The sequence below is a fragment of the Trypanosoma cruzi genome, genomic scaffold, assembly GCF_000209065.1.
Source record: "Trypanosoma cruzi strain CL Brener 1047053517191 genomic scaffold, whole genome shotgun sequence".
In the NCBI taxonomy this organism is placed as follows: domain Eukaryota; phylum Euglenozoa; class Kinetoplastea; order Trypanosomatida; family Trypanosomatidae; genus Trypanosoma; species Trypanosoma cruzi.
The window spans coordinates 128933-140229 of NW_001849546.1; the positions used below are offsets into that span (position 1 = coordinate 128933).

At 51.3% G+C, this 11297-nt stretch overlaps 5 protein-coding genes across 5 annotated transcripts, besides 16 other annotated features; all 5 read left to right on the forward strand.

The window, feature by feature from the left end:
• On the forward strand, positions 1-2100 carry Tc00.1047053509253.10 (hypothetical protein, conserved; the record flags this gene model as incomplete). The annotated part of the gene is made up of 1 exon (XM_801595.1): positions 1-2100. A coding segment is annotated over one exon (2100 nt), but the record flags the coding sequence as incomplete, so codon positions are not given.
• Positions 1-3306: a sequence feature (areas not merged during assembly with more than two copies in the genome that could not be assigned to a particular haplotype).
• Positions 2565-3989, forward strand: Tc00.1047053509253.20 (tubulin tyrosine ligase, putative; the record flags this gene model as incomplete). The annotated part of the gene is made up of 1 exon (XM_801596.1): positions 2565-3989. One exon carries the CDS (start codon positions 2565-2567, stop codon positions 3987-3989), a length of 1425 nt encoding a protein of 474 aa, XP_806689.1.
• Positions 3307-11297: a sequence feature (heterozygous, non-Esmeraldo-like haplotype).
• Positions 4219-4241: a microsatellite.
• Positions 4300-4345: a sequence feature (T-rich).
• Positions 4384-4415: a sequence feature (AT_rich).
• On the forward strand, positions 4431-5228 carry Tc00.1047053509253.30 (hypothetical protein, conserved; the record flags this gene model as incomplete). Its single annotated transcript, XM_801597.1, has 1 exon — positions 4431-5228. One exon carries the CDS (start codon positions 4431-4433, stop codon positions 5226-5228), a length of 798 nt encoding a protein of 265 aa, XP_806690.1.
• Positions 5298-5321: a microsatellite.
• Positions 5344-5363: a microsatellite.
• Positions 5424-6605, forward strand: Tc00.1047053509253.40 (hypothetical protein, conserved; the record flags this gene model as incomplete). Its single annotated transcript, XM_801598.1, has 1 exon — positions 5424-6605. The coding sequence occupies one exon, from the start codon at positions 5424-5426 to the stop codon at positions 6603-6605; it is 1182 nt and encodes a 393-aa protein (XP_806691.1).
• Positions 5468-5501: a microsatellite.
• Positions 6657-6676: a microsatellite.
• Positions 6852-6896: a sequence feature (CT-rich).
• On the forward strand, positions 7171-10116 carry Tc00.1047053509253.50 (recombination initiation protein NBS1, putative; the record flags this gene model as incomplete). Its single annotated transcript, XM_801599.1, has 1 exon — positions 7171-10116. The coding sequence occupies one exon, from the start codon at positions 7171-7173 to the stop codon at positions 10114-10116; it is 2946 nt and encodes a 981-aa protein (XP_806692.1).
• Positions 10290-10381: a sequence feature (A-rich).
• Positions 10487-10526: a microsatellite.
• Positions 10596-10628: a microsatellite.
• Positions 10699-10767: a sequence feature (A-rich).
• Positions 11154-11175: a sequence feature (AT_rich).
• Positions 11178-11199: a microsatellite.

Sequence of the window (11297 nt, forward strand, 5' to 3'; positions counted from 1 at the left end):
CGAAGACGGCGGTTGGCGCTGCTCGACACGGGCAGTGCGCAGCAATTGACATCACTTGCCGTGACGCCCGGCTCCCTCTTTCTTGTGGAGTTGGAGAACGCCTTGGCGGCGCAGTTCAAGCTGCGAGGTGGGCGCGGATTTCTGCCCCACTTTGTTCCTGTCTTTCTTCACGGCTCCACGGCGGCTGGCGAGGGCGAGGCAAAGATCGCGCGGGCTCTTGCCCACGTTGCCACCGCCTCCCTCTCGCGGGGCGAGCGGTACAACCCGAACCACACGGTTGTTGTGATTGGCAATGACATTGATCTCACCCTGACGTGCCTGGGGGCGACGCAGTACCACAATCTCTTCGTCGTGGGGCCTTCTTCAATGCAGCTCATCAGTGTTTCCGAAATGCTGTACCGGTGGCTGCGTGGCGGAACACAAGGAGCCGGGGAGTTTCGGCTAACCGTGCAAGAACTCGCTTCGGTGCGGGTGGACTTTGTGTTTCTTTTTCTTCTTAACGGCGGTGACCACTACGTTGGGGTGGGCGATGTGGCACCTATCTTGTGGAAGCGGTACCGCACTGTGCGAGCGGCGTCGATGCGGCGTTGCCTGGTCGCCCCGGACTTGATGTCCATCGACGTGGATTTTTTGTCGGATGTTCTTCAGGCATCCGACTACACCGGCGACTGCGATGCGGGAGTAGGCATGGAGTTGCTTCGCGCCTCGCTGTGGTCGCTCTACACCACCGTTACCGGCGTGTGCCCCGACTACCAGTACATACCTGCGCCCATGTCTCCCCATCTCAACCACCTCCGTGCGGCGGTACTCCACTGCCTGAAGAATCGCCGCGGCATTCGCATTCAACCCCGTCGTGACGCCCGTGGCCCTCTGACACCGCTGGAGACATTTGTCGCACTGATGCCCACAGAGGCGACGTTACCTGCGAGTGTGGCGCAGGCGCTTCGCTCCTCACGCAAGTATGAGACCATAGCGCAGCAGTTGTTCACGAGTAACGACGCCGCAATGGTGGCAGATGCCGCCAAGCAGGCTGTTGAGGTTGCAGGCGAGTTCCTGACGGTCAGCGAACAGTGTCTGCGGGATTTCACGTCTCCTGTGCAGCTGAACGTCCTTCAGCCACCACGGCGTCTCTCACGACATGAGCAGCATCGCATGCTGGCGTCAAAAGGAAGGATTGAGCGGGAGGAACCACTTCCTCTCGTTGAATGTGTCACACTGCCGGAGTCGTTTGAGTACGTTACAGACACATATCCTTCGTATGTGAGGGATCTGCTCTTTTTATCGCCTTTTTGCCGAGCGGCCGAGACATTATCGTCAAGCAATCGTGGCGTCACAACCACCATGCAGCCGTTTGTGGCTGGCACTGTCCGTGAAGCAAGGCGACCTCAGAAATGCAAGCGTGGCAGCAGTGACGGTGAGGTGCGGCGCATTCCAGTTCACATGCAGTCAAGCGAGGAGCCCTCTGCGGCGCGGCAGCTGCAAAAGACACTTGAAAAGGCATCTTCCCTTGCAATGCCGGAGGGGCGTGACAAGAAGACACTGCGGCGACTGAAAAAGAAACTTAACGCCCAGCGTCAGCTGGTTGAGAAGCAGTCACGCAGCGAGGAGAGCAGTGCTGAGGCGAAGCGGCACATGCTGCGCCAGAATGACAAGGCTTTTATTGCGGAAATTCGGCGTTTCTTGGGAGAGGAGGATGAAGACGTGAGGCAACTCCTCCGACACGACGGGGGTAGGGCGCCAGGAAACACTGGGCAGGAGGAGAGGCCAATGAAGAAACAGAAGAGTGTTTCCCGTGCAGGAGACAAAGTGGAATTATGTGGACGCAAGCGCCGCAGAGAGTCGGCGGAAACATTGTCCGTGACACGTGCCGATGAGGAAGGAGACCGGCATGAATCGTCCTATGGCGGATGCAAGGCTGCAAAGAGAGGGCGGCGGGAAGTAAGCCACACGGAAAATCATCATCACACGGCTGCTGGCGCTGCTCGTACGTGCGGTAGGGATACACGCGAGGCGGTGAATGGTAGTTCATCAGAGCAGCCGACACTGAAGAAGAAGAAGAAGAGGGCGAGCAGGGAAATGGGGTCGACGAGCTCTCATTAATTGATTAATTGCACCCCCATCGTGCGTTTTGTTGCGATTACTTTTTTATCTCTCTTTTTTTTCCCCCCTTGTCCCTCGGTGGGCGAGGGTGCGTCGCCGTGGACATCGCTAGGAACAAGTCACAGAGACTTCCTGTTGCCGTTTTTTTTTTTTTTCCTCTTTTCTCTTACATTTCTTTTGCCGACATCAAAGAGGGTGCAATTTTGGAGAGCCAACGGTGGTGTGGACGGGGCGGATTCAACCGGCCGAAGGGGATACCGTTAAAAAGGCAACAGGCATAAGCGGCACGTACGCACATCTCCTTCTAACCTTTTTATTTTTTTATTTGGAGAGAGAGGGAGGAGGGGCCGTGAATTGAAAAGGGAACTTAAGACTTTATAAATAAAACTAAAATAACGCGGGTGGTGTTTTTTTTTCTTTTTTGTCACCGCGAAAGTTTCTTCGCTTAGAGAACGTGAGGATCGATGCGGCACAAGGAAGCGCAGTCTTGGAATGAGTACGGGACTGCGAGGCACACAGAGGCAAATGGGAGCTCGAAGGCTGCCCAAGTCATGTCAACAAAGAAAACGTTCACAACATCGTCTGTGGCAGCACCGGCTGTCGCAACGGCAGGGGCAACCAGCACGCCGCTCTCGTTATTGGAGGACCGCGCAAAGGGGGACGACACCCCGCCTCTGCGTTACCGCACAGACTTGGATAAGCACGTAATTCACTTTGCCTTTCAGCGTTTCCCGCACAGTATTGAGATTTTGGAGGACGAAGACGTGATGTCCGACGACTGGCACTTTTTTTGGATGAATGTGGGGCGCGTGCGCAGCATTTTCTCCACGGCGGAATACCGCCTGACCGACACGCAGATCATAAATCACTTTCCGAACCACTATGAGCTGACCCGGAAGGACTTGATGTACAAAAACATCAAGAAGTACATCCGAGACCCCAACAATGCACAGCTGATGGTGCGGTATACGCCGCCATGTCGGGCACCGTACGAATGGAGTGAGAAACCATCCGGCTGGCTGCGTTTTGTAGATTGCGTGCCCGTGACGTACAACATTCCGAATGATTTCCAAATGTTCACGCAGGAGTTTAGACGGCAGCCTTGTAGCACGTGGATTGTGAAGCCCACATCTCGTTCACAGGGTCGCGGCATCTTTCTCATCAATCGCATCACACAGCTAAAGAGGTGGATTAAAGAGAGGAAGGAGGCAGATGAGGCGGAGGGATTGCCAGCGAGCACGTTTGTTGTCTCCAAGTACGTTGCCAATCCACTTTTGATTGGTGGAAAGAAATTTGATCTGCGTCTCTATGTGCTTGTAACATCTTTTAAGCCATTGGTGGCGTACTTGCATGAGCAGGGCTTTGCCCGCTTTTGTGCCACTCCCTATGTCGCCAACGCCCTCAAGGATGATAACCTCTGCTCACACCTTACGAACGTGGCATTGCAGAAGGGCGAGGATGCATACAACGAGGTGCATGGCGGGAAGTGGTCCTTGGCGAATTTGTGCCTCTTTGTGCAGGGTCGATACGGGGCGGTGTGCGCGGATGGATTGATGCGGAGCATTGAGTTTACGATTTATCACAGCCTTAGGGCGATGGAGTCTGTGATGTTCAACGACAGGCACTGTTTTGAGCTGTACGGGTATGACATACTCATCGATGACTGCCTGCGACCCCATCTGATTGAAGTGAATTCATCCCCCTCGCTCTCCACCACGACACTGTCGGATCGACTGCTGAAGGAGGAAGTACTGGCGGATGTGCTGAGCATCATCTTTCCGCCATCCTTTCCAAGCCCTTGCGCGATGTCATACTGGGAATATCGGCTTCGGACGGATTTGACAACGGCGTTACAGACTGGATTTCACTTGTTGCAAGTGGAGGCGTAAGCCGTGGAGCGGGGAGATGCCGCCGTGCCTCGTGGATGCGGGAAGCGGGGAGGCGACGGAAGGCTTTGGGTGGGAGCCGTTGGAGCTGCGTTTCGGGCAGCTGCTCAAGTAGGGTGAATGGCTGTTTGATTCACACACACGGGGAGAGAGGAAAGAACGATGAAAAGGGGAAAAATGAAGGGGGAAGTTGGGGAGAGTGGTGATTGCATGTAAAGTTGTGAAGAGGCAGGGCGGTGGTGGTGGTGGTGGTGGGCGACGAACGATAAAAGAAGGATGCGGACTGACTCCACTTCTTTAAGTTGTTGGGAGCTCTTTTTTTCCTTTTTTCTCTTTTTTCTCTTTTTTCTCTTTTTTTTACTGTTCTCTGATGCCTGTAGGGCGTAAGTCTGAGAGGAATTATATTATTATTATTATTATTTTATATATCTTTTCGCCGACGTAATGTTTTTGGAGGTTTTTGTGGATCCTTTTGTATACTTCTGCGTTTCCTGCATTTTTGTGCCTATCCTTGTGGATCGTGAGCACCTCACGTACGCAGATGTCATTGGGTACTTGACTGAGCCAGCAATGTTGTTTGCCGCAGCGCTGCTCTTTATTGCTGTTGCCGAGGCGAAGATTGCCCGTTGGAGGTATCGTTCCCCGCCCTTGTCAACATTCTACGAGCGGATGCGGGCCCGCTGGTATCTTCTTAACGGCGTGGTGATTCACATTTTCATGGACGGTCTCGTTGGTGTTTTTAAGGCGAGCACACTCCTTGCAAGAAACTACGAGAAATTTGACAAGCGTTACGGTGCGGCGTTGGGCAACTTTGAAGGATCCGCGGTGCATGTTGTTTCCCTCATGGAACTCTTCGTGAAAGGGCCGCTTTGTATTTTGCTATACAGGGCCTATCAAACCCACAGCCGACACCGTGACGCACTGGAGTTTTTTTCCTGTGTGACGCAGGCGTACGGCACTTTAGTGTATATTGGGGAGGAGATAATTAGCGGGATGCCACATCTTGACGTGGACTATAAATTGGAGTTTACACCGCACTATTTGCTGTACTTTTGGTTTGCGATAGTGTTTGGCTGTCTTTGTTATCTTTTCGTTCCGTGTTGGTGGGGGTGGGAAGCGTACAAACGACTCGTCGCGGCATCCTCGCACCCTGCAAGGAAAGAAATGTCCGCAAGGGCCGCCCATCCTCCTCCTCCTTCTTCTTTTTCCTTTTCTCCACCGAAGCTTAAGAAGACGAAGTAATATCAGTTGGAACTGGAAATGACGGTTTCAAAAAAAAAAAAATCAATTTTTTAGAGAGTCTTCCAGCGGCTCTCTCTCTCTCTCTCCCTCTCTTTGCCCTTCCACCTCAAATGTGAATAAATAAATAAATAAATATACGCTCTGGGCGCCATCCACGCCGGCGTGATCATTGTCAACGAAGAATGGAGAGGGAAGATGCATCATTGTATGTGTTTACACGAATGTACATGGGCTGAGCATTTGTTTTTATTTTTTATTTTTATTTTTATTTTTTGGTCTGCTGTCGATGATAGGTGGCACGTGAATAGGTCCGCGATTGGATCCCATCATCTTCAGGCCATGCGCTGCGGGCGAGTGACTCTTCTGTTGGCACCAAAGCTGACCCCTGTCTGCACGGTAGCCAGGACGGGATCTTGTTCCTCCGCCTCGTCGTCCAAGTCGCTGCGGCAACTGGTGGGGGCCGCCACGCTCAGCACCGGCCCGTCGCTTGGGCAGCATTTAGGTGCCATGGATGCACACTGCCGCCTTGGCACACGTGGTACGTCGCCGGAGTCAACAACGCCCATGACGGAGCGATCGTTTGATATTTTTGAGGGCAACAACAAACAGGCTTGGCTGGACCTCAAAACCGGGTGGTGCCACTTGTGTCAGGAGCCACTAGGTGCGACGATGGGCGTGCACATTGGTGATCGCGACCACACAAACTTGCAGTATTTTCTTTTCCTATACGCCGCACACGCACGGGACTGGTCAGGTGAGGAAATCCTGCATTCTTGCATGATGACAGCGCCAAGCGTACACCACTACGCGACCCGTCATACAACATGGGATCATCTTCATGTCATGGATGATGCGATGCGGCGTGCAGAACTGGAGGCGCTTCTTTTTTTTTTGACGCAACCACCCCATCAAGCCTTGTCGCATGTACTGCAAGGACGTAGCCCATTTGGTTTTTGGTATAGCGGGGAACGTATGTGGAAACTGCGCATTTCACGCCTAGTCACGCAGCTGTTTCCTCCAATCTCTGCGGGAATGATGACTAACTTCACACAGAAGTGCTGGGGAAGAAGCAACGGTGAAAGAATGTATGACGCTTTACGTTTGCAGCGAATCAAAGCCTACTTTGGTTGGCAGCCGTATGAGAGCAAAGAGAAGAAGGCTTTTTTTGTTCGTCAGCTGCTGTGGGAGCTTCTCTCAGTGGAGACACGGGAAGAGTTGGATGAGTTGACAAAGCACATGGCGGACTTGGCATTGCAGCGGATGGCATTTGAGATGATATTTCTTCAGTCCATGGAGTACATGCACAAGGTACAGTACGTGTACAAACTGATGGGTTGCCCCACCGTCCATGAACTTGCTGCAATGAATCTTCTGTAGCCAGCGAGTGTCACTCTTTCGCGTTTATTTTTTCTTATGTGCCTTCCTCTCTGTGTGTGTGTGTGTGTGTGATTCAGCCATATAGGGGCGTTAGTGTTCTTTCAACCTACAATTTTTCCTTTTAAGAAAAGAAGAAAAAAAAAAAAGGAAAGCGAGGGGATGTTGTTTGCATTTACCATGACGACTGCCGTGTAGCTCTCTTTGTGGCTGTCCCCCCCTTTTTTTTTCTCTCCCTTTTGAATATCATCTCTTTTTTTTTTTTTCTCTGTCTCTCTCTCCCTCTCTCTTTCTGCTTGTTTGTGTGTGTAGGGTGGGGGGCACTTGCGAATCAAACGCGTTTAGAGGAACTGGGGACAAACAAACCAAACCAAAAAAGAATAGAAAAGGAAAGAAGGGGAGCATCACTGGGAACAGGGTTGAGGGAGACTGTTGTTTTTATTATTACTGACCCCTATCAGCAGGATCACTGTTTTTGCTCCTTATTGCCTCAAACCTTGAAGGAGGAGGAGGAGGAAAAAAGGGGGGCGGGCGAGCGGGGTGCAGGACGCATTACATTTGGCCGTCCATGCGGGTTCTGGAGGTAAATTGCGGTCGTGGCGATGTGCGGCGGCACTTTCTTCTCGCTGGGGAGACGTACACCGTTGGGCGAAAAGAGTGTCGTTTGCCGCTGCCCAACGGCGACCCTTCCATCTCGCGTCACCACGCCACCATCACCGTGCGGGCCACGTCACCATATGACGTGTTGGACCCGAACACAGAGATGGATGTGAGTGTGACGGATCGCTCCAAGCACGGCACACTGGTCAACAAGGAGCTCATTGGCCGCGAAAATGGCTGCTTTGTTTACCGTGAGGATACTATTAAATTTGGCAGGCGCGTGACCGCTCGGGTGCTCAGCACGGCACTGATTTTAGTGGCATCGTCCAAGCTGAACGAGGCGGAACGGCTGCTGCTTTTGAGCGACGCGGTTTCTTTGGGTGCATCGATCCTGCATGAACCCGTCTTACCACGTGAGACATTTTTTCACATGCAGATTGATTGCATTGGGTTTCTTTACGTGACACAAGATGGGTACGAGATGACGCCCGAAGTGCTGCTTGCGATGACCCACCAGTATCATGTGACGACACCAAGTTACGTGAGGTCCCTCGTGGAGAAACTCCGGGAGGATAGCGCTGTCTCTCCCCTGCAATTTGCCTCACCCACTTTGGCCCGTTCCATCTCCTCAAAATTTCCTGTGGAAGAACATATACCGCCCTTGAGGTCATTTTATAACGTGGGTGAATTCCTCTTGGCGCCGCCACAACCACCCCCACGCAGACTGCTGCGGAGCTACGCCTTTTTTATTGCCGACACACAGTTAAATAGCAGGTACGAGTCTCTCTTGGATCACTCTGGTGCGTTGGTGGCGTTCATGCCGCCTGAAAAGACGACGATGGCTTGGCCATACACACATGAGAAGACAACTATGGCCCTTGTGAGCGATGATATGTTTACCAGAATTGCGGTCAAGTTTGGAGTCAATCACGACCACCACAGCAAAGGCAATGGCGTTGATGAATCAGCCAGTTCTCCGTTGGGAAGTGATGGTGACAATAATCATGCCAGCAACGGACGTTACCGCTGTGATGTTGCGGATCATGGGCGCGGCTCAACCCCACATAACGATCCCATTGAGTCGGCGTACATTACAATGTATAATGCTGGCATCTGCTTGATTCCTGAAACCAATGTATTGCGGGCCATTTTTATCGGAGACACGTTGGAGTTGAATGAAAAGCCATCAGCATTTTGTCTCCGACGTGTGGACGAAGCGTGCACCAAGGCAGCAGAGGCAAACGAAGAAACAGCAGCAGCAGCAGCAGAGGTGCCAGAGGCGGCCTCAACCGAAACGGCATCTTACGACCGTGTCTCCAACGAGAATTGTAGTGTGACGTCGTCCACCTTCTCACCGTACATGGCAGCGGCACTCCAGCTGGAGAAGAGAAGCAATTTCTTATCTCCGCCGCCGCCCACGGAGGCCCACGGCGGTGGACCGCTGAGGGATATGATGACAAACAGAGACCAGCGTTACGCCTGCAAAAGGACATCCGTGAAGGCGGTGAGGGGAAAGAAGGAATCTCCATGTGCCGCGAACGGGGACTGTGAGGGCGAAGAACCGCCAAAGACGCCGAGGGAAAGGGAGGAGCGTCGCCCCGAAGGGGTGCAGCAGCAGCCCGTTGCGTCTTGTGTAGGACACACTCATGCGAATAACTCCAACACCACCGCCGTAACGAAATTGAGGGCGTTTGAATCTTCAGATGTGAGACCGGCGACAGCGGAGGTCAACGCGTTGGAGAGGAAGCCTGTCGTTGTGCACGCGGCATCGCAAATGAACGGGAGTAACACAGGAGTCTCTTTGCTGTCACGGCAACGTGTTACAGCCCACAAACTCTTCGTGCCGCCACCGCTCTTTCGCTCCCCGTCTTCTGTGCTCATGTCGTCACGCAGCATGTCCTACCAACCCTCCAAAGATTCCGAATTTGCACCACATGCCGAGTCGTCGGAGAAGCAAAAGGAACGGTGCCATACGTCAGAAGGGGTGGATTCCGGGTCTGTGGTGGGAGTTCCGCGGCACGAGTACCCCGCGTCGTCGCAGCCCGCATCACGTAATTCCTCGATAGGACCTCACCAGCATTCTGAAGTGTCTGGCAGCACGTCACGGCGCACGAGTTTTGGTGAGACTGTTCGTGCGCCCCATCCGCATCCAGCGGGGCGTACCCACTTAAAATCGATTTCTTCTGCACGGCCATTGCGGCGACAGAAGTCGTGCCCGTCATCCGCAGTATGTCATGCATGGGGCAAACGCCAAACTCCTTCGAATGGTCGTGATGCCTCTCCGCTTGCTTCTTTCAATACAGGTGGGCGTCGTTTTAGCGATTCCGCATTGTCTGCGCGGCAGCATCGTTCTGTTGCCAACAAGAAGTGTAATAATAATAATAATAATCAAGAAAAGCAACAGGAACAGACAGCCAATTTTAATACCACCGGTGGCGCACCGAGTACTGTTCCCTCCTCTGGGGATATTGCGCGGCATCAAGATGCCTTATTGGGGAAGCGTTGTGGGGAATTTATGAGCGGTTTTTTTGATGAATTTTCTGTCAGTGTGGAAGATACATGTTGGCATTGCCTGAAGCAGGGCCAAGTGGATGCAAAGAGCAGGGAATTTTTGGAAATTGGGGCGGTGCGGGTGATGGAATTTCTTAGGTGCATTCAGCGGATGGAACGTGATATCCCGCCCAGCTACAGCACGGAGACAACACGGGGACATGTCTACGAGGTTCGCAAAAGGGCCCTCGCAACACTTCGGCGAATTCTTTCTACATGCGAGTCTGTGAGGTCACAACTGTTGTTTACTTTGAAGGAATTATGCGATGCCGTCAGCTGCCGCCCTCCTTCCGCGTCTCGTTCATTACGGTCCAGACGGGCCTCCGTGCCCTATGAAAGGAAAAGCTCTCTGTGCGGCAATTGAAGGAACCACCACCAACCGTCACGAGATGCAAAGAAAAGTAAAAGGAGTGGAAGTAGAAGTGGCACCACACAACTGTGCGTGTGTGATTTGGATGGGGTGTGCGGGTGCGGGGGGGGAACACAACAGTCAAAAGCAAGGACATTAGCCCCTGATTTGCCATTAAAAGCGGGTAGAAGGCGAAAATGAAAAAGAAGAAGAACAAAAACACCACTACCACAACAACACCAAAAACAAAACTAGAAAAGAACAAACATAAAAAAAAGAAAGTCGAGGAGATTTTGTCAAGGCCCCACCTTCCCCACACACTGCTATCATGGTTGAAAGAATAATAACAATAATAAATATCTTTGATACCCTTACCTTTCACGACTTCTTTTTTTTTTTGTTGTTGTTGTTTATTTTTATTTTTGCAAACGTGTAGTTTTGTGTATTTGTGTGTGCTCTTTCGGAGTCGTTACTCAAACCTTCTCTGTGTCCATTATATATAAATATAAATATAAATATATATGTATTGGCTGAGCTGGGTGGGGAGGAGATAATTGAACGATGCCTCTTGACATACCTGCTGTTTAGGGAGCGGCTGAAAAGAAGAGTCTAAGAAAATATAAATAAAGTGAAGAAAAAAAAAAAATGGAAAAAAGGGGAGGAGGAGGAGGGGAATTTTTTGATGTTTTTCTTATTTTTTATTTTATTGTGTGTGTAAGTGTGGACACATTTCTTACCCTGTTAGAGTTTATTAGAAGCTGCTCAAATTACGCACGGAGGGAAGGGAATAAGTAGACGTGGGCAGTTGACATGCGGCGGTGGGATGGGTGATGGGCAGGACTTCGTTGCGCCCCCCGTGACTTTCATTCCTTCCATTTCCCTCCCTAACTTGCCGTGGGAGAGTCGGTGTCTGGTTTCGCGGCCCGCATCTATATCTATATCTCTATATATATATATGTTGACTTGTATTTATTTATTTTTTGCTGTTGTTTATTTTTACTTTTACTGTTGACGTTATTCTACTTGTCTGGGGGACGTATTCCCAACTGCTGTTTAAATTTTTTTTTTTTTTTTGAATTATTATTATTATTATTATTAGTGTTGGTGGTGTGTTGGAAGTAATTTTTCCGGGAGCTTGGGAGTTTGGGGGTTATTTGTGCTGCACGTTGTTGTTTTCAATGACGCCACCATGTTTT